The sequence below is a fragment of the Peromyscus leucopus genome, chromosome 9, assembly GCF_004664715.2.
Source record: "Peromyscus leucopus breed LL Stock chromosome 9, UCI_PerLeu_2.1, whole genome shotgun sequence".
Classification (NCBI taxonomy): Eukaryota; Metazoa; Chordata; class Mammalia; order Rodentia; family Cricetidae; genus Peromyscus; species Peromyscus leucopus.
The window spans coordinates 20,618,054-20,639,545 of NC_051070.1; the positions used below are offsets into that span (position 1 = coordinate 20,618,054).

At 42.1% G+C, this 21,492-nt stretch overlaps 1 protein-coding gene across 4 annotated transcripts in view; it reads right to left on the bottom strand.

Moving 5' to 3' along the window:
- Slain1 (SLAIN motif family member 1) overlaps positions 1–21,492 on the bottom strand; it is a 56,029-nt gene that overhangs the window by 12,866 nt on the left and 21,671 nt on the right. For 3 of the 4 annotated variants that reach the window (XM_028864820.2, XM_028864823.1, XM_028864824.2), the window contains exons 3-5: positions 9,771–9,920; positions 8,617–8,766; positions 6,100–6,441 (exon numbers count right to left, since the gene is read on the bottom strand). In XM_028864820.2, the coding sequence (XP_028720653.1) occupies positions 6,100–6,441; positions 8,617–8,766; positions 9,771–9,920 (642 nt within the window). The remainder of the gene's footprint in view (positions 1–6,099; positions 6,442–8,616; positions 8,767–9,770; positions 9,921–21,492) is intronic. The other variant, XM_028864821.2, reaches the window with a different exon arrangement.

Consider the following 21,492-nt stretch of genomic DNA (forward strand, 5'->3'; position numbering starts at 1 on the left):
TAAAGGTGTGCCTCACCATCTGCCCTACAGCCCACTCACATGGAGGCATTTTCTCAATCTGGGCTCCCTCCTTTCCAATTACTCTACCTTATGCCAAGTGGACATAAAACTATCCAGCACAGTTATTTCAACATTTTCCATTTAATATCTTCTGAACTCAGTAAGCAGGGTAACAAAGTACAGAAAACAAAATCTCAGATTAAGAGAAGACTATCTTTTTGAGGCGTCCCCTGACTCCCAGAGTTGAGAATAAACCCAAGGCTTCACAAGTGCTACAAACACTCTTACCAATGAGCTTCACCCCCAGACCTACCTGAGGCCTATTAAAGGCCCTAGCTCCACACAGCAGGCACTTAATATTACAGAGGGTGTGTGTGTGTGTGTGTGTGTGTGTGTGTGTGTGTGTGTGTGTGTGTGTGTGTGTGTGTAGGCAGAGTATGTGATAAATGACATTCAAAGAACCCATCACTAGGTCTCTCGGACATCACAAATCCGATGTGAAGAGCCTATGTCAACATGAGACTATTTCCACTACATATTGTTCTAGGTAGCATAGAGGCAGAGGGGAACAATCATATGCTATTAGAAAATTGAGCTATATTTTGAAATTTTAATTCCAGGAGCTGATAGTGTGGCTCAGTGGTAGAACAGTTTGCCTAGCACAGATTGGTCCCCGGGCTACATCCCCAGCACTATTAATTAATACAAAACAAAATGCATTTATTTTCAAAAATCTACCATAAATGCTTTAAATATAGCAATTAAAAATTGTACCCTGAGCACATGTGTTGTCGTCCTCAAGCTACCAGCTGTTTTCCATTCTGCCACAGCTAGCTCACCATAACATATACATTTGTTTGCTTTCAACAGTATAAAAGCTTCAGACACTCTTGATATTTTAACCCTAAATGCACATGGATCTCCTAGGAGGAAGAAATGTCTGTGGAATCACATTTAAGCACAGTAACATCATAACTCATAAGCAAAAATCTTCCAAACATCTCAAGAATGCCATTTGTTACATTTCCCCCCTAAACCATGATCTAGGTAAGGTACATACATCATGTGTGGTTAATCTCCATTAATCCAGACACACTGATCTTTAAAAGCAGTCTTTGCTCGTATTTGGGTACCAAGCCAATTTGCTAACTCCATAATCCTGAAATATGCCCGTACTAATAAGCTGAGTATAAATCCTTAGGACACTTTGGGGTGAGTTGTGATCTCTTGAATCAGACCATCAGGAAATATGGGTCACTTCCTGGCAAACAATCCGGAATGCACTCACACACCCTAAAGTCCAAGGACTAAAAAGCAATATCCTAATTCCATCTTCCTAAGAAATCAGAGATTTCATCTTCAAGGGCCAATAAACTAGAGAAAAGTCAGAGACCCAGAAGAGAGTTCAGATGCTCACAGTCAGGGGGCAGCAAATCCTGGCCTTCTGTGGAACACACACAACCAAGGAATCAGGAACACGAGTTTCCCCTGCCAGTCAGACCCGGGGAGGGTCACTGTGCTACCAAGGACTGTGCTGTACCACAGACCCTGAAGGAGCACAGGAAAGACAGGAAAGAAGCCTTGTCACCTCTGTGTTCTGACCGACTGTATACTGTCTGACAAGTCACAATCAGTGAGTCCCCAAAGCATGTCAAGAACTTGTATAAGCTATCTCTTCTGAAACCAGACAGGATATGAGCCACAAACCAGTAAGTTTAAAAAAAAATCTATTTCTATTGTTTTACATGGGTTTTGTTTGTTTGAGACAGAGTCTCACTATGTAGGTGTGGCTGGCCCAGAACTTACCATGCAGACCAATCTGGTCTTGAACGTACAGATCCACCTGCCTCTGTCTCCCCAATGCTAGGATTAAAGGCGTGCACCACCATGCCTGTTGGGTTTAGTTTGAGTGAGGCATATTTTGTCACAATAATTATACAAAATTCAGTTCATTTTAAAAATAGTATTTTATTTAGTCTAAAAATTTCATACGAATATACATGTTTCTTTATCAAATCTAATCCTCCCTTCCCTGCTCCAATTTATTCCAGGATCCCAACTTCATGTCCTCTTCTAAATTTTTTATTATTTTTAAATAGATCTAAGAGCTAATAATTATTTTCTCCCATCTATATAGTTTTAGTAACTGAGAAGAACATTGGATAGTCTCAAAGTTACCATTTTTCTTTCATAAGTTGGTTCAAATAACATTCTGTGGTAACAAACGGAGGCTGAGATATCAGAGCCATATGTTTCAAAATGTTCAAAAAGTGTAGGTGGAGCGGGAGAAAAATTTTATTCAGCACATCTACTCCAGGCAATGTAGCATTCATTATTTAATTTATTCCTTATAACATATTTAAGTTGGGAGAAAATATACCAGATGGTTTGATGTGAAATTACAGTGATGTTTTCTGAAAGTTACAAGTTATTTTTTCTTGGTTTTGCAGCTTAGAAAACCAAAGCTCAGTGACCTGAGAAACTTCAGCGTGATAGGGACAGGACTGGAACTCAGGGCCCGCTGACGTCACAGCCTGTGCTCTCAGCCATGAAGAAGATGAATCGGAAGCACATCCAGAAAATTACCTTTGTATTCTGTGCTCCTTCACACGCAGAAACTTAAAAATAAAACGACCACAACCAGACCTGGACTGGAGTACCGTGCCTGTTTTCTCATGGGCAGCATCACAGTGTGGGCTTAGGGAAACCTAGTCCTCTCCCAATGGTGTTTGACGACAGTCTTATGCTTTTCTAAGTAGAACAAACAGTGGTATGGAAGAGGACAAGCCCACTGATGATACCAGGTATACTGGCTTGTTTTGTGTTTTGAGGAAGGAGCCTCAGTTGAGGAAATGTCTCCAGGAGATCCAACTGTATGGCATTTTCTCAATTAGTGATCAAGGGGCAGGCCCAGCCCACTGTGAGTGATGTCATCCCTGAGCTGATGGTCTTGAGTTCTACAAGAAAGCAGGCTGAGCAAGCCATTGGAAGCAGGCCATTAAGCAGATCCCCTCCATGGCCTCTGCATCAGTTTCTACCTCCAAATTCCAGAACTGCTGGAGTTCCAGTCCTGACTTCCTTAAGTGATGGACTACAATGTGGAAGGATAAACCAAATAAAAATAAACCCTTCTCTCCCCAACTTCCTTTTGGTCATGGTGTTTCATCACAGCAATAGAAACCCTAACCAAGACGAATTGATACCAGGAATGGGGTATTGCTGTGACAGACCTGACCATGTTTTGGGGAAGACTGTGGAAGGACTTTGGAACTTTGGGCTAGAAGAGCCATTGAGTGTTAAGAGTGTTTTGTGTTCTGTGGAAACTTGGGAGATAAGAATGTTGAGAACAGAGCAGAACATGGAGGCCTGGCCTGTGAAATTTCAGAGGGAAGCTTGAAGACTTTATCAGGGCCATTTGTTATTTTAAGATTCTGTGGTTCTGGGGCTGAAGAATCAGCTGTGATTGATAAGATACTTTAGTAAAAGTGAAACTTTGCTTTGCTGGGATACTTGATGCTGGTCAGCTGGAGCTAAGAAATTAGCAGTAATCAAGAAGAGACCAGCATCATGGAGGTGAGATCTTCTGGGAAATTCTCTGAGAGCACAGAGAAGCTATGTTCCAGAGACAGCCAAGGTTGTACCTCCTGCTGGCAGCCAGACTTGGTAATGTGTAAGAGTCACCCAGGTGGTACTGGTTTTGAAGGCATGAAGGGGTCATGGAGAGAAACTGAGGCTTGGCACTGTGAGAGGCCAGGAGAGAACAGTGGTGAAGGTGCAGCCTCAGAGGCAGTTGAAGGCCCAGGACTGCAGGGGTCATGGAAAGACGTTGAGGCTTGGCACCAAGAAGAGAGTCTATGAGAGGCTATTGGTGAAAGTGCAATCCAGGTTCAGCAGAAGACCCCAGTGTTTTGGAGATGCCAGTACCATGGGAAGACCACCAAGGGCAGCAGCAGCAGTGAGTGGAGCCGGCCCAGCCAGAGCCCAGAAGACAGACAAGCTGTGTGCGCTGCAGAGGGTGGAGGCAGAGAAGGGACCCAAGCCCTTTGGAGGAGTCCAGAAGATCGTGAGTGGATCCCAGACATTGGATGGCTGGAATTTGGTTTTGCTTTGATTTGACTGTGACTGTACCCTTATTTTTCCCTCTTGAAGTAAGAAAGTATTTCACTGGAGGCCATGGTTGAGAGACTGAATTTTAAAATTTAGATTTTAAGAAATTGGTTATTTTAAAGGGACTAGAATTTTATTGTGTCTGAGTTTGTAAAGACTGTGGGGCTTTCAAAGTTATTTATGTTTTTAATGTGATATCTTGGGGATGAATAAAAAAGGATGGGTTGTGACTTAATAGTGATGTGTTTTGTGTGTCAACTTGACACAAGCTAGAGTCATTGGAGAGGAAGGAGCCTCAGTTGAGGAGATGCTCCCCATGAGATCCAGCTGTAAGGCATTTTCTCAATTAGTGATTGCTGGGGGAGGGCCCAGCTCACTGTGGGTGGTACCATCCTTGGGCTGGTGGTCCTGGGTTCTTTAAGAAAGCAGGTTGAGTAAACCATGGGAAGCAAGGCAGTAAGCAGCTCCCCACCACAGCCTCTGCATCAGCTCCTGCCTCCAGAATCCTGTCCTGTTTGATTCCCTGCCCTGACTCCCTTTGGTGATGAACAGCAATGTGCAAGTGTAAGCTGAATAAACCCTTCCCTTCTCAACTTGCTTTTTAGTCATGGACTTTCATCACAGAAATAGTGGCCTAAACTACAATAGCAGCCGAGATGTAGAGCCAGCAGCTGGCTGCATGACAGACTCAACTGTGGTGCCTGAAAACAGCTGCAGGTAACAAGGCCAGGTGCCCATCTTCCAGCTGTGACATGGTGTCATGATAGCCAGTAATCATGGAGAATGGAGCCCCATCTGGCTACCATTAGGAGCTTTAAGATATTAGTTGCTATGACTTTCTTTAGCCAAGTCTTACATTTAAAATCTGAAGGTATCAAGAGAGAAACTCAGAATATAATGCTTTAAATACTTTCAAATGAACTTTCAGTTTGCAGAATAATACAAGTATGGTGGAAGAAATGATGAAAACTACAATGTGTAACATTTGATCTGTAATCCAATTTGTATTCACCCTGGTGACACTTAAAAATACTATTTATTTACTTCTAGACTTTGAGAAATGGTATGTTTTAATAATTAAAGGCTGTAACTATACAGGTCCAAAACAGTTTCCTTCCAGCTTTCTAGGCTGTGCATGGAGGTCTGGCTGATCATAAATACACACATACACCAGCCTTGGGGGATTACATGATTGTTCTCTCTGTAGTTCTTGGTAGTCACAGAGTCAGACTCCTTGGAATATGAGGAAGAGAACAGTCAAAAAATATGAAAGAGAATTCTGCCCCATCACACCGACATACAGATGAACTTTTCACGAACATGCCACAGAGCCACTTCCCCAACCCTACTGCTTCCCAGGTGTTAAAGTTAGCATCTGAAGCATGCTCTACCAGACTCCGCCTAAATCTGAGCGTGCAAAAGCAGCATCCTCTCAACATTGTCTACGTTCAAAACCCATGGTAAGAGGCTAGTGACGTTATGAATGCAGCACGCGGCCTTCGATGACATGGAGCCCGGCCATGAAGTCCTCAGGCTGCACAGTATGGCCGCCCTACAGTAGACAAACAGCAACACAAAGATCTCCACACTCAGAGGCTGAGAGATGGCTCAGTCAGTAAAAAGACATGCAGTACAAGCATAAGGAGTTCAGATCCCCCAGCACTCAAAAAGAATTCCTATGATCTCAGCTCTGGGAAAGCAGACAGACGCACCCTTGGCTTGTCAGCCAGCCAGTGGAGCATGCACATATATGTGTGTGTGTGTGTGTTCGAAAGCAGTGTGTACACACAAATACACAAAAACATCTTCACACCTCAATGTGATTCTGAGGTGGGATCATCGTGGTAGTTTTCCTGCAGTCAGATATCTATAAACCCGAGGCACAGCTAGAAGATAGTCAATTTTAGATGTAAATTTAGACCAAACTGATAAGGATGAACTCAGACCTGAGAAACACCTGCCAAGAATTGGTGGCTAGAAAACATAACCTACCTCCATTGGTCCTATTTGGTTGCTGATCTGGAGTTTGGGCTTGGGGTGAGTAATACTGTGGCTGCTGGAAATTATTTGAAGGAAAATACTGGGAACTGGGGCTCCTCCTACAATCTCGAATGCTGGAGAAAGTCTGTGAGTGGGGAATTCCTCTTTGGAAAGGTGAACACCTCGGGAGACGAGGCTGAGGTGGCGGCAAATGATCGAACTCTTCCTCGTCTTCCAGGCTGTACCGGTCATATTCCTGGTCACTACACGTCCCTTTTTTTCCTGAACTCAGTGACACACTGGAACTGTGTCTGGACACGGATGCCGAAGTGGAAGCGTAGTCTTGCCTGAGACCTATGGAAGCAAACAGTACCATGGGAAAGTTCACGTAACTAACATTAAACTACAACTCATATATTTACCTTAAAATGACAATGAATTACTCAAACAAGGACACACCACCTTGTTTCAGGTTATTAAATCCCCTCCCAACACAAATGAAAACATACATTTATTTACCAAACATATATCTAATGTTAGGTCAGTCAACATTGAAAAAATATATCACCGCTCCAGTGAAGGTCAGACCTACCTGACATGACTCCAGACATCATTACCTACAAAAATTCTCCAAATTATCCCTTTTCAAGTTTGGAAATAGTTAGAAAATCAGAGTTTAGGAAGAAATATTATTATTATTATTATTATTATAGTTTCCTGTGAACTAGTACAATTACAAAACCCCGATCCCTGGTGGAGCAAGGAACCTGCTCCCTCTACCAGTGTCTGGGCCAAGAAGAAAGATTAAACCCTGAGGTGCAAACATTTTCTAGCAAGGTCACCGCTCCTCTAATCTTTTGTCACTAACTAGTATTTCCTTCATAGCATGGCGGTGTTTTAACGCTTCAGTAGTCTTGGGGTATCTTAAATAGCAACCACCCCAAATACAGTCAACCTGCAACTTTTTCACTATTTACCATTGTCTACCTCTTCAGGATCACTCAATATCTGAAACTGACATCCAGTCTCTTTCCACACTAAAGCACTTACATTTGCCATTAATGATACAAAATAATCACCTTGCTCTTCAACATGTATCTTATTAAAGCCTCCGTAAGTATCACCATGTTTTTCATAGTACTCTTGACTAATTGTCAAAGCAAGAAATTGCTGTGTTTAACTATCTCCACTATACTAGCCCAGTTCTGTGATGTACATCTTCTTGTGCCCTTGAAATACAGTACCAATGCCTCTGAAGCACGTCACACAGATACTTGATAAAGTGCTCCATTTCCAGTAGTCCTCCACAGTTACTTATCCTGGAGCATTTATCATTGCATTTTAATTGATATTTTTAAGATTACTATAGACTCCCACAAAGCCCTAGGACATAATACTTGCACTTCACCCAGCTTCCAACAGATTTCCAAATGTGTGGACTAGCATAATAATTAAGGTTTTGACAGTGATATAATCCACCCATTTTATTCAGATTTTTCATTTACTTATGTATGTATAGATTAATATTAAGTTTCTTATAATTTTACTAGCTACATGCTTTTATGCCATTGAAAACACTGAACAGTTCTGTACCATGAAAATCCCTTGTGTTATGCTTTTAGAAGCATATCTACCACCCTCTCCTTTCCAAGACCCTCCTCCATCCACCAACATCCTACATTTCTGAAGTTCTACCATTTCAAAATGTTACACAAATAGAATCACGCTGCATATAATCTCTTGTATCATCTTGTTTTCATTTTTATGATTCCCTGGAGCCCACCCAAGAAGTCCTACCAACAGCTTGCTCATGTTTGTTGATGAGTAGTATTCCATGGTATGGACACACCACCCTTACTTAACCATTCATTGCAGAAGGGCATCTCAACACAGTCCAGTTAGAGACTGGTGGAATACATGAGAAATGTCCTCCATAGTCTCAGGCATAGTCTCAGTCCTCCATCTGGGGACATGTAGGAGCTGTGAGCCCTGCTGCAGAGGGAGTACTTCCCCAGAGTTCATAGCCTTGCCTTACTTCTGCTGCACTCTCTGCCTCCCGTTTGCTGTTACAGATGTGATCTCCAGCTTCCTTCTCCTGCCACTGTGCCTGCTGCTTACTGCCATGCCTCTGCCATGCCGTGATGGACGCTCGCTCCTCTGGAACCACAGGCCAAAATAAATCCCCTTTTCCTTAAGTTGCCTGTGGTCATGGCGTTTTACCCCAAGAGAGAAGACTATGGCAAATACAGATGTTAAGAGTATGTGTGTATAGATTTTTATGTGAACACACATTCCTACCGCTGTGAGAGAAATGTTTAAGAATGCCTACAATCTCCACAGATCAATATGACGCTGAGAGTATGCCTAATACCCACAATGCTCTTCAGCACTTGAAGGACAGGCAACTCTTCCAACTACAAAGGAAGGTGACACAGAACAAAGAATCCACTCCCTGGGAAAAGTGCCTGGCTCCACCCGTCACTTATAGTCCAAGCGGAAACCTCATGTCCCTCGATTAAAAGAACATACTCTCTTCTTGTAGACGAGCCATGATCTGAACATCAGTGAGGTCCTGTAACTTATACCCCATGGATATAGAGTCGTCTTCCAGTTCTGAAGTACTCAGCTCACTGTCAATGGACGACTGGGGGCTAAGAGGGGAGCCCCTGGAGGTGTAACCTAAAACACAGAGGAAATACATCATTATGTAGAGAAGTGATAAGTATACATGTGTTAAAAATTCATACGCAAGTGGCATTTTTCTTGTTTACATGATGTAACAAAAAACTAACGTGCTGTCATTTAACAAACAATAAATACATCTTTACACGTTCACAATAGCTAAGTGTGAAGTAATTTATTTTCTGTTTTTTTTTTAATCCAACTTGTAGAATGAAAACATAATCGCCCAGTACTGTCTACTAAGAAGTTAATGCACAAAACTAAGGGTGTGGTGTTTGAAAATATATATATATGTATATGTGTTTGTGTACACATGTATACTTTAAACTAATAATCAGATGAATACATGTCTAGCAATAACTGATTACATGTTTCACAATTAAATTTAGCCCAGTCCATTTTTAGTGGGCAGACACAGTAGTGCCATAAATGGAAAATGTCATGCATAAAAGACACATTAATGTAAAGACATATATACATCATAATTTAGAGCAGTGAGCAATCATGGAAATCTTGCTGAAGCCCAGTGAAATATACTCAGTAGGTAGAGTAAAAAAACGACCCAAGAAGGAAAGAGCGAGATGAAAGAGTGTTGTGGGACAGATTCGCACCAGTGCTGAGACCAGAAAGGCAATGGTGAGACTAATCTTGTGAAAAGCCAATACAACTACTCCTTCCCTGAAGCCTGGATTTTAAAAGCTAACAGAAAACACAAACTGCTTAGAAAATGACATAAAGTCATGTGAGTCTGGTATCAGTAGAGAGCTACCTAAACTGTGCTCACACCCCATCTAGGTCAGGCATTTACTGAAGGCCAAGCACAGCTGAGACCAAGCAGTAGACCCAGCACACGGACGCGGGTGCTTTCTGCCCAGAGTCAGCGTGTGGCAGGACCTCCAGTACTAGGTCCCCCTCAGGATCCCCATGGCAGATGGATGTGAGTCGTGTGTTTCATGACTGAGGAGCAAAGCAAGCAGCTGGTCAGGAAGGTGAAAGGTTACCTGTTCTCTCGGGTGTTAGTATTGCTTTGTTGGAGGTTTTAGAGGAGCTGGGAGTACTAATGCCATTGCTATAAGGGCTGAGTCTCGCGACAGGACTATAGGGGAAAGCCAGGGAAGCAGGTGACGAGAAGAGGCTCCGCCATCGGCTCGCTGTCACAGAAGCAAACACAGCAGCAGTTAGCGCACAGAGGCACGTGCCCGTTCATCAGAGGGACAAAGGAGATGTTTTTAGGAAGGAAAACAAAGCAACTTTTCACATGTTAACGGACTTCCATCTACCTAAGGAGAAACGTGCAAAAACGTGGGGCCTCGTTTGCACGGCCACTGAGAAATGGCCAGTCGGCTTCTCTCTGATTAAAGGAATATGCCTGCACGAAAGGGAAACTTCGAATTTCTACAGCAGAAATAGTCTCCATTTCTGAACAAAAATGAAGCGTTTTGTGATCACATAAAACAAACAAACAATACCGAAAGATAAAAACAAGAATAAAAAACTTGAGGTTTCTAGAACCTGTTCTTAATATTTAGAGCCCTAAAAAATTGTTGTATTTACTTTCAAGTGCAGTTAATTTAAGAACATATTGATCAAAAAATTGTATGTAGATATGTCTAGAGAGATGCCTCAGCAGTTAGGAGCGCTTGTTGCTCTTGCAGAGACCCTGTGTCTCCAGCACCCCCTGGTGGCTAACAACCATTCCTACCTCCAGGTCTTGGGAAAGAGTTTCTGACCTCCATGAGCACCAGGCATGCACATGGAACACATACACACATGCAGGAAAAGCACTCATACAAATTCCATCAATCTATTTTTTAAATTTTATAAAGAAATTTGGATTTAGATTGCAAGACACTCATAAGGACTATTATGTTCCCAAAGGCCTTGGTTTTTAGACAAACTTTGGGAGAAGTGGTATACAAAGCACAAGAAGCCAGCCCCACCAACACACCATGGCAGCTCATTTAAATGGCAGTGGGAGAGACTACCAGTGATTGCCTTTCTTTTATAAGAATCTGCACATTTTTCTGTAAGGAACAAATATTGTGTGTGCAATTTTTAAAGGCAGACTACCAGATTAGTATTTTAATACTATTTTGATATGAAATTAAAAAAACAAAGAAATTGTGCCTACAATCAACACATAATCTAATTCTTCAGTTATCTCCCATATCCTAATTGGTTTCTCTCCCTCAAAACTACCTCTTCCTTGTGTAGCACAAATCTGAAAAGGTCTTATTAATAAAAACAAACCCAGAGCCAGGTATTGGGGTGAACGCTGAAAGATCAAAGAAACAGAACCAGCCATGGCTAACCTCACCTTGCCAACTCCTCAGCTGATCTTGTTTCCTCAGATTGAAAGCCTCTGAGTCCTCTTCTGAATGGATCTCAGCTGAACTGTTGCTAAAAGCCTAAAAAGGCTTTAGTTCCTGGTCCTCACACTGTATATACCTTTCTGCTTCCTGACATCACTTCCTGAGATTAAAGGCGTGGGTCACCATGCCTGGCTGTTTTCAGTGTGGCTTTGAACTCACAGAGATCCAGACAGATCTCTGCCTCCAGAATGCTAGGATTAAAGGCATGTGCTACCACTGCCTAAACCTATGTTTAATATAGTAACTGTTCTGTTCTCTGTCCCCCAGGTAAGTTTATTGTGGTGCACAAAATATCAACCACATCCTTGTTAATCTTAAGTTCATGAAAAAGACAAAACCTTTAGTGAATCACAAACATTTCCTGAGTCTTCACAGTAGGAAAACCACTAAGGTTGTCAAAGTTTACTTTTCCCAAAGGCAATCACTTAGACATAGCAAGCAGAAGGCAGAAATGGAGTCAGTCTAAACATCTGACAAAATGTAAAGAAACTCTGAAAAGCATTCCCAGTGCCTTTCTAAGGTGAGCACTGATGAGTACCCACCCACGAGAGAATCGCTCAAAATGGCCAGCGGCATGGGGAGAAATGGTGGATGTGGGCAGGCAAGCAAACAGGGAACCAAAAAACCGGGATTCTGCAGGTCAAGGTCGTTTAGAAGAGCAGACTGTTTCTTCTTCCTTCAATTATGCAAATATGGTTTTATTTCCTATATTTATATTCCTATATTTAAAAAGCCAGCAAAGCAACTATGTTCACGATAACATTCAGAATCCTCAGGTTGCCGGGAGACGGTGCCATGAGCTCTGGTTCCTAACGGACACGGGTCCTGTGTGTCCCTTCTTCAACCTGCGTGTCTCTGCATCAGCAGCTCTCGCTCTGAGCCAGAGCAGACATGGACCCCAAGGCCCTTGGCTCTGACTTGACCCCCAATATACTGCAAGACTGCAGTGACTATGCAGCACACACACTAGGTAGCTGCTCTTACATCTTCCATCTCTACTACTGAGTGTCTGCCATTACAAATTCTATATTGAACAAACAAAGTCAATAGAGTTCTTTGTGACTGCTAACTTGCTCGACAGACAATGGTATTTTATATGAGTCTGATCGCTCGCCAGGCAAATCACAATGACTTCGTGTTCTCGCCCACAGATGCAGGGGACAACAAATCCCAAGTAAACAGCCCTCGTTATTCTGCACAATGACTGCAGTGACCCAACCTCCCTGCACAATGGCACAGTTATTGTGGCTATGACAGCAAGGTCCCAGCTAAGAACACAAATAGCATCTATTGCAAGAAAGAACATCCTATATTGTTCTTCAGCGAACAATTGGCGTTTAGGGAGAGCGAGTAGAATTATTGTAGAGGCAATCTCATGAAACAATGTTGCTCTATTAGTGCCCAAGGCTGTGATGGGAACAGAGGGAAGGGAGCGAGAGGCAGGCGGAAGGGATGTTTCCTCCTCATTCCTGTGCAGCTAAAGAACTGCAAAAGAAACCTTTTATGAATAACAAAAAGGGGCAGTTTACGTCTTCAATTATTTTTTCTGATTTTGTTTATTTGGGGTGTGTTTTGTTTGTCCTTTTGAGACAAGTTCTTTCTCATATAGCACAAACTGGCCCCAAACTTACTATGTGACTGAGGCTGGCCTCGAACTCCGGTACTGCCTGTATGGCCAAAGTGCTGGGATTACAGAGGTGTGCCGTCACACCCAGCTAGCAGAGCTGACGGTCGTAATAGGAAGATGGTCACTTGTAGGATACTCAAAGGTGCCCAAACTGACCCTAAGAGAAGGAAGACAACCTTACCAAGGCAGAAAACAGGTGACAAAGTCCTCTACAACAATTTTCTTTTACTCCAACTCTAAGAAAAGGCTTAGCCTGAGAAAAAAAAATGGAGAAGGCATGGGTTGTGTTTTTCACTGAATTTAAACGCTTTGGGGGAAAGAAGGTCCAATGTGCTTAGTCATCTGCTCATTTATTTCCTGTGCATATTCAAACTTTTCAAACTTAAATAAATGGATATTTATGAAATTGTTGTTATACTTTATTGTACATAACTACGAGGGAAAAATCCTAGGTTAAGTCCTCCAGTGATGACAATAAGCCAGTCCCAGGAGGGTGGCCGACAGTTGTCGCTTTCAGAAAGAACTTACAGGTTTTGCATCCCAACCCCCAAAGAAATATTGTGTGGATGAGAGAAACTCCCAGGAATATTGACAGTCCTAGCTTCCTTCAATCAGCTTTGCCTAAACACACAAAAACACAGGGACTATTCAGATTTCATTGAATACATGTCTGTGCATATTATCGAAATCAAACTGGAGAACCAATATCACCTAATTCATGTGAAAGAAAAACCTGATCTAATTTAAAATCTCAGTGATGGCCCGCGAGAGGTCGGTTCTACACTAAATTGAGAATTCAAAAACCAAGAAAAACGGGGCTAGAGAGAAAGCACGGGGACTCTTCCTGAGGACCTGAGCTTGACTGCCAGCACCCAGGCCCGGTGGCTCACAGTCACCCCTGACTCCAGCTCCAGGGGATCTGATGCCCTCTTCTGGCCTCCACAGTTACAAATACACACAGGGCATATAACCACAGACGCCCACACATACACATACATAACAGAGTTAAGGAAACAACTAATGCTATCAAATGTTCTCTAGACAACTCTTTTCCTACTTTCTTCTCTGTGGAGATGAGCTTCTCTCTAGAAACTTCTAAGCCATTTGAGAACCATTAGCACACACTAATAATGTTAAACATGGTAAAATTGATAATATCTATTGACTTTAAAACTATCTTACCGCTCCTAGTCCGACAGCCACACTATTTTATCCAGTTCCTTAAACAGTGCTCAGCATGTCTTTGAAGACAAAGGTGGTCTAACACAACATTTCAAGCCAGCTATAGGTTAAGTGTGTGTGTGGGGGGGGGAATGCCCTCAGAACACTCCCCCGTACGCATAAGTAAATCTAAATCACTGAACTTAATCGGGATTAATCTTGTGACTCGCAGCTAATGATTCTTATATTACTAATGGTGAGGGTCTGTGACTGGGGAAACCAACCTGTGAAAATGAGCTAAATGGGAGTCACTGTCTACAGGAACTATGAACAAGTCTGGGTTGCACAGTGAAAATGAAAACACAAGCCAGTCGGCAGTAAACCACACAAAAGGCCAAGAAGGCTTCCTCAATTCTGAAAAGTCAACATCCTCTAAAATCTACAGCAAGCTCGGAGCTTCAGTCCTGTTGAAAGAGTTCACACACACGCTGCTGTCGATTACAAAGCCTCTGTGCTGTTTAATCAGGTGAAGAAGCCCTGGAGGACTGAGCTTTGATCTCTCCAAGGGTGTCTCACAGTACTTCACATTTCTGCCGAGGTAGCCCTGATCTCTATCCTTTCCCGCTTCTTACTCCACTAACAGGTACAGGCCAAGCTGGAACATGCAGACACTATGCCAACTCTTGAGGCAGCAGTCTCCCATCCACCCCTCAAGGAAAGGAGGTGACCTCGAGTCAGTGTGCTCCAGACGGGCAGGGTGAGGCTGCACTAACAGAGGCAATTCCAGAGCAGCCCAGTGTTGGCTCTTCAGACTTTAAAATCTTACTGAAAACTCTTGTAACAGCATATTTTACTAAACTTTACAGACTCTTCTTCTAAGTCATGATCTTCTCTCTTTGCTCCTGGCCTCTCTTCTCGAACAGCTATATGCATAATCTCCGTCATTTCCTATGGTTTTGCCTCGCAGAGCTGGCCAACCGTCATGTCAACCTTTGTAAGCAAAGTCTTGTGCAACTCTGACAGGAAGGAGGGAGGGAGGGAGGGAGGGAAGGAGGGAGGGAGAGAGGGAAGGAGGGAGAGAGGGAGGGAGGGAGTGTGCCTATAGAGTGATACAGACCATCGATATTTACAAAACACAGTCAGAGCCATTCAGTATTTGCCAAGAGATACAGAAACCAACAGAGGTCAGTTTCCCGTGGCTGCTGGCTCTCTCCCACAGAAACACACTGCAGAATCTCCTGCTCTCCACTCTTGCTGGGAAGCATGCCCGGCCCTACATTCCCACCTGCTTTTTAAAATTCCGGTCTCCCTTCACTTGTGTAGGCACCACTGTCACACTATAAAGTACCAGATGCCACACACACTGAAATGAATAAAATATGGGGGATGTCCACACCCTCCCTCCCACTCTAACTTCTAAATAGCAGCTATTACAGAAGAGGAGCGAGCAGCCAGGGGAAGACAGCAAAGCAGGAAATGGAAGAAAGCACAGTGAGTAGCACACTCGGGGCAAAGCTCGGACAGTGAGGAGGTGTCCCAGCAGAAGACACGAAGTTTAAGGGGCCCTGGCAGGGGTAGAGCCTTTGTGTGTCAGAATGCCCTTCTAGAATGAGAGGACACCGGTGAATGGGCAAAGGCACAAAGGAGAAGTATCCAGCCTAGAGTGGCAAATGTTTAGGCCAAGGCCGAGGGCATCTGTGAGAAGAGCTGGGCCTAAAGACACTGGAAGGAGAGGGGATACCATCTCCTACACTCTGTACACCTTACAGTGAGGATGGGACTTTGACAAGGAGACAGGCTCCAGTTAGATGTGTATTTCGTGATGACAGCCACACAGACTGATGACTGGAAGGACAACCAAGGAGGCCTCCCCAGCAAATTCAGAGAGCCATGGTCCTCACTAACGCATGCTCAGAACACCTGCTCAGAATGGGTACAGTAAGTGGGTCTGAGCTGGAGTGGAGACTTTTCGACCCAGTGACTATGGGAGTGGAGAAAGGAAGAAAGCAGTCACACCATCCATGAAGCCAAGGACGTGAGAGACACCTGCTGAAGTCCAAGACAAAGCCGAGGTGAGGTGGTCACTGGACAGGGCCCTGTGCTGGTACCCAGGACAGAACAGCAGGACAGAAGCAGACAAGTCCAACAAGCAGGTGTGGGATCAAGGGGAAACCATCGACAAGAAAGAACTGGCCGGAGAAGAGTGAGGAGGGGAAGACAAGGGCTGCAAGGGAAGAAAGATTAAGAATGGATATATGGAGCCAAGATGGCGGAGGCCTAGAATCCAAGAACTTGAGAGCTAAGGTAGAAGAATTGCCCTGGGTTCCGGTCCGTCCTGGGCTACGGAGTGAAAAGGGGAAAAGGTAAAGAGTAGATATATGGAGAACCAGCCAAGAAACCCGAGGGATGTCACCTTTAAGGACGCAAGAGGCTCGAAGAAAAGATTTTGAGAGACAAAAAGACACAAAACAAGACTAGTAGAGAAGGACTCATGTGGTAGCTGTTGCCTTTTTTTTTTTTTTTAAGGAAAAGCTGTCACAGAGGAACCCTGTAGAAGAGGACTAAGAAAGGCTCCTAGCCTGGGCAACTCAGACCCTGGGAACACACATTACAGAGGAAGACAGAGGCACTGTGTGTGCTAACAGATCAACAGATAGGAGATGAAGAAAAATCTTTAAAGAAAGCTTGACAACAACAGGAGAATTGTGGTTTGAGCTATGAGGGGCTCGAGGATAAAGGGAAAGGGAGGTGGTGTTATGGAGTAAAACCATCTGTGTGTTCACAGAATGAAGAAAATGGACCGGCAGAGACAAGGAAACATGCGAAAAAGGGAAAGCAAGTCTGCTGACCAGAAGGACAGGGCAGAGAGGGAGAGGGAGGAACAGCCTTGGAATGGGAGCCCTGGAAACAAGGAGAGCATAGGAGATGAATGCGGGTCATATGGAACCTTCTATGTATACTGTGAGAAGGCAGAGAGAGGCTGGCAGAGAGTCTCGTGTAGTAATGGTCTGGAATTTATTTCTCAGGGCTAGGAATTGAATCAAGGACCTTGCACATGCTAAGCAAGTACTCCACCACTGACTACACTACTAACCTTCTGAAACAAGGGTCTGGAATGACCACCATGGAAAATAAGAAAAAGGGCTAACCAGGGAGAAGTAAAGGGATTGCTTAGAAGATGCTCTCTAGCATATATCTGGAATGATATTAATCTCAACATGTAAGCATCAGAGCTAGCCACCAGCACCATGTGCTAATCTAGCCATGTGGCAGAGGGTCTAGCTGGTCAGAGGAGGCTGCCAATGCACAAAAAGTCAGGTCCACACTGAAAAAAAGACCTCTAAACAGGTACAGAATGCTTCAAAATGTGCTTAGATGATAAAGAAAGAAAAGAAAATCAATATGAACAGTTATAGAAAATAAATTAAACCTTTATATTTTAAGAATGTCTCAACTTCAGAATGGAAATCAGGAAGTATGTTGCACTGGGGAGAGGTTATCCCTTTGCTTCCACAGGAAACAAAAAGCTATGATCTTAATTTCCAAATAAAAAGGAACAGACTAACAGAATGGGTAAAAAAAAAAACAAAAAACCAGGACCTATTATTCTGCTGCATCCAAGAAACACACGTTAACATCAAGAATAGAAATCACCTCAGGGTAAATAGGTTGGAAAAAGATATTCCAAGCAAATGGAACTAAGAAAGAAGCTAGTCTAGTCATTTTAATATCTCATGAAATAGATGTCAAACCAAAATTGATCAGAAGAGATAGGAAAGGACACTATATACTTACTCAAAGGAAAAAAACCCACTAACATGGCAATTTCAATTCTTAACATCTATACCCCAAACACAAGGGCACCCAAGTGTAAAAAGAAACACTGCTACAGCTTAAATCACATATTGACCTGCACACAACGACAGTGGGAGACTTCAATACCCTACTCTCCTCATTGGACAGGTCATTCAGACAAAAAATTAAACGGATAAATACTGGAGCTAACAGATGTTATAAACTAAATGGACCTAATAGATATTTGCAGAACATTCACCCAAACACAAAAGAATATACCTTCTCTGCATCTCATGGAACTTTCTTCAAAACTGACAACATACTTGGACACAAAGCAAGTCTCAATAAATACAAGAAAACTGAAGTAACACCCTCTATCCCATCAGACTACCAAAGATAAAAAGCTAGATATCAACAACAGAAATAGAAATCTTACAAATTCATGGAAACAATAGCTCTCTACTGAATAAAAAAATGAGTCAAGACAGAAATTAAAGACTTTCTAGAATTCAATGGAAATGAACATAGCATACTCAAACGTATGGGACACAATGAAAGCAGTTCTAAGAGGCAAGTGCATGGCACCAAGGGTCTATGTGAAAAACTGGAGAGATCTCATAATAGCAACTTGACAGCACACCTAAAAGCTCTGGAACAAAAAGAAGAAATCACACGCAAAAAGAGTAGATGGCAAGAAATAATCACACTCAGCTGAAACAGTAAAATAGAAACAAAAGGAAAATACAGAGAATCAATGAAACAAAGGGCTGGTTCCTTGAGAAAATCAACAGGATAGACAAACCCTTATCCAAACTAACTAAAAGGCAGAGAAACGGCATCCAAATCGACAAAATCAGAAATGAAAATGGGGCTATAACAACAGACACCAAGGAAATCCAGAATCATAAGGACATACTTTAAAACCCTGTACTCCACCATATTGAAAAACATAAAAGAAATGGATAATTTTCTTGATACATATCACTTACCAAACTTAAAACAAGATCAGATAATCAACTTAAACAGACCTCTAACCTCAAGTGAAATAGATGCAGTCATTAAAAGTCTCAATCAAAAGAGCTTAGGGCCAGGTGATTTTAGCACAGAATTCTACCAGATTTTCAAAAAAGTCAATTCCTCTATTCCTTAAATTATTCCACATAATAGAAACAGAAGGAACATTGCCCAATTCATTTTATGAGGCCACAGTTACCCTGGTACTTGAACTACACAGACTCAGCAAAGAAAGAATTACAGACCAATTTTCCTCATGAACATAGAAGAAAAATATCTACAAACCAAATCCAAGAACACATCAGAAGATCATAGACCATGATCAAGTAAGTTTTATTCCATAGATACAGGGATGGTTCAATATATGTCAGTCAGTTAATGTAATTCACCATATAAAGAAATTGAAGGTCAAATAAATGCATGATCTTCTCAGATGAAGAAAAGGCCTTTGGCAAAGTTCAACACCCCTTCATAATAAAAGTCTTAGCGAGAGATTAGGGATACAATGAACATACCTCAATGTAATAAAGGCAGTTTACAGCAAGCCAACATCAACTTAAATGTAGAGAAACTCAAAGCAATTCCACTAAAATAAGGAACAAGACAAGGCTGTCTGTCCACTCTCTCCATATATATTAAATATAGTACTTGAAGTCTTAGCTACAGCAATAAGAGTACTGAAGGAGATCAAGGAGATACACATTGGGAAGGAAGAAGTCAAAGTATCTTTGTTTGAAGATGATATGATAAAATTAAAAATTCCACCAGAAAACTCCTACAGCTGGTAAACACTTTCAGCAAAGTAGCTGGATACAAAATTAACTCACAAAAACAGTAGCCCTCCCATATACATAGGACAAATGGTCTAAGAATGAAATCAGGGAAACAACACTTTCCACAACAGCCTCAAATATTATAAAATATCTCGGGGTAACTCTAACCAAGCAAGTGACACTTGTATGATAAAAAACATCAAGTCACTTAAGAAAGAAATTGAAGAAGACATCAGAACATAGAAAGATTTCCCATGATCATGGATCAGTAAGATTAACAGTTAAAAAAAAAATGCCATCCTACCAAAAGCAATCTACAGATTCAACACAATCCCCATCAAAATTCTAATACAATTCCTCACAGATCTTAAAAGAACAATTATTAACTTCATATGGAAACACACAAAAAACCAAAATAACTAAAACAATCTTGAAAAATAAACTGCTGGTGGTTTCATCATCCCTGATTTCAAGCTGTACTACAAAGCTACAATAACAAAACAGCATTTGTTAGCACCAAAATAGACACATTGATCTATGGAATTGAAGACTCAGACATAAATCCACACACCAATGGATGCCTTTTTTCTTTTTATGATGAGGTCAGAAATAAACAGTGGACAAAAGAGAGCATCTTCAACAAATGGTGTTGATCAAACTGGATAGTTGCATGTAGAAGAATACAAACGGATTCATACTTAACCTTCCTGCACAAAACTCACCTCCAAACAGATCAAAGACCTCAACATAAAACCAGACACACTGAACTCGACAAAAGAGTAAGTGGGGAATAGCTTTGAACACATTGACACAGGAAAATAATTTCTGAACAGATCACCATTTGCACAGGCACTAAGATCAACAACTAAATGGAACCTCCTGAAACTGAGAAGCTTCTGCATGACAAAGGACACCATCATCCAGACAACGTAGCCACCTATAGAATAAGAAAATGTATTTATCTACTACACATGTGATAGAGGGCTAATATCCAAAATATATAGACACCTCAAAACTAGACATCAAGAAAACAAAAGACCCAATTAAAAACTGAGTACAGATCTAAACAGAGAATTCTCAATACAGGAAACTCAAATGGCTGAGAAACATTTAAAGAAATGTTCAATATCCTTAGCCATCAAGGAAATGCAAATCAGAACTACTTGCACTTGTCAGAGGATGTGAAGATGAACGCTCCTCCACTGCTGGTGAAAGTACAAATTTGTACAGCCACTATGTAAATCATGTGGTGGTTCCTCAGGAAGATAGAAATCAATCTACCTCAAGATCCCGCTATCCCACTCTTGGACATACACCCAAAGGACGTTTCATCCCACCACGGAGACACTTACTCAACCATGTTCACTACTGCTCTATTCTTATTTTGTCTTTTTTTTTTCCTTCCCCAGGGCTGAGGACTGAACCCAGGGCCTTCACTTGCTAGGCAAGTGCTCTACCACTGAGCTAAATCCCCAACCCCTGCTCTATTCTTAATGGTCAGAAATTGGAAAGGACTTAAATGTCCCTCAACAGAAGAATGGATAAAGAAAATGTGATACATTTACACAATGTTGTATTACTCTGCTGTCAAACAAAAGTGACATAAAATTTGTAGGCAAATGAATGGAAATAGAAAAAAATCATCCTGAATGAAGTTCCCCCAGACCCAGAAAGAAAAATATGTATGTATTTGCTTACATGTAGATACGAAGCCAATGATAAACAAGCTACAATTCATAGAACTACATAGGGTAGGTACAGAGTAAAGGACTACAGGGAACAGATAGATGTCCTTAGGAAAGGGAAATAGAATAGAAAGATATGAATAGGGGGGCTGAAATGGGATCAAGTGAGGAGGAGGAGAGAGGGGGTTATGGAAGGAAATATGGGGGGAGACAGCTAAAATGAAGGTGCATTTGAGGGATAGTATGGAAACCTAATACAGTCTAAACTTCCTGTGCTGGCTACTTTGATGTCAACT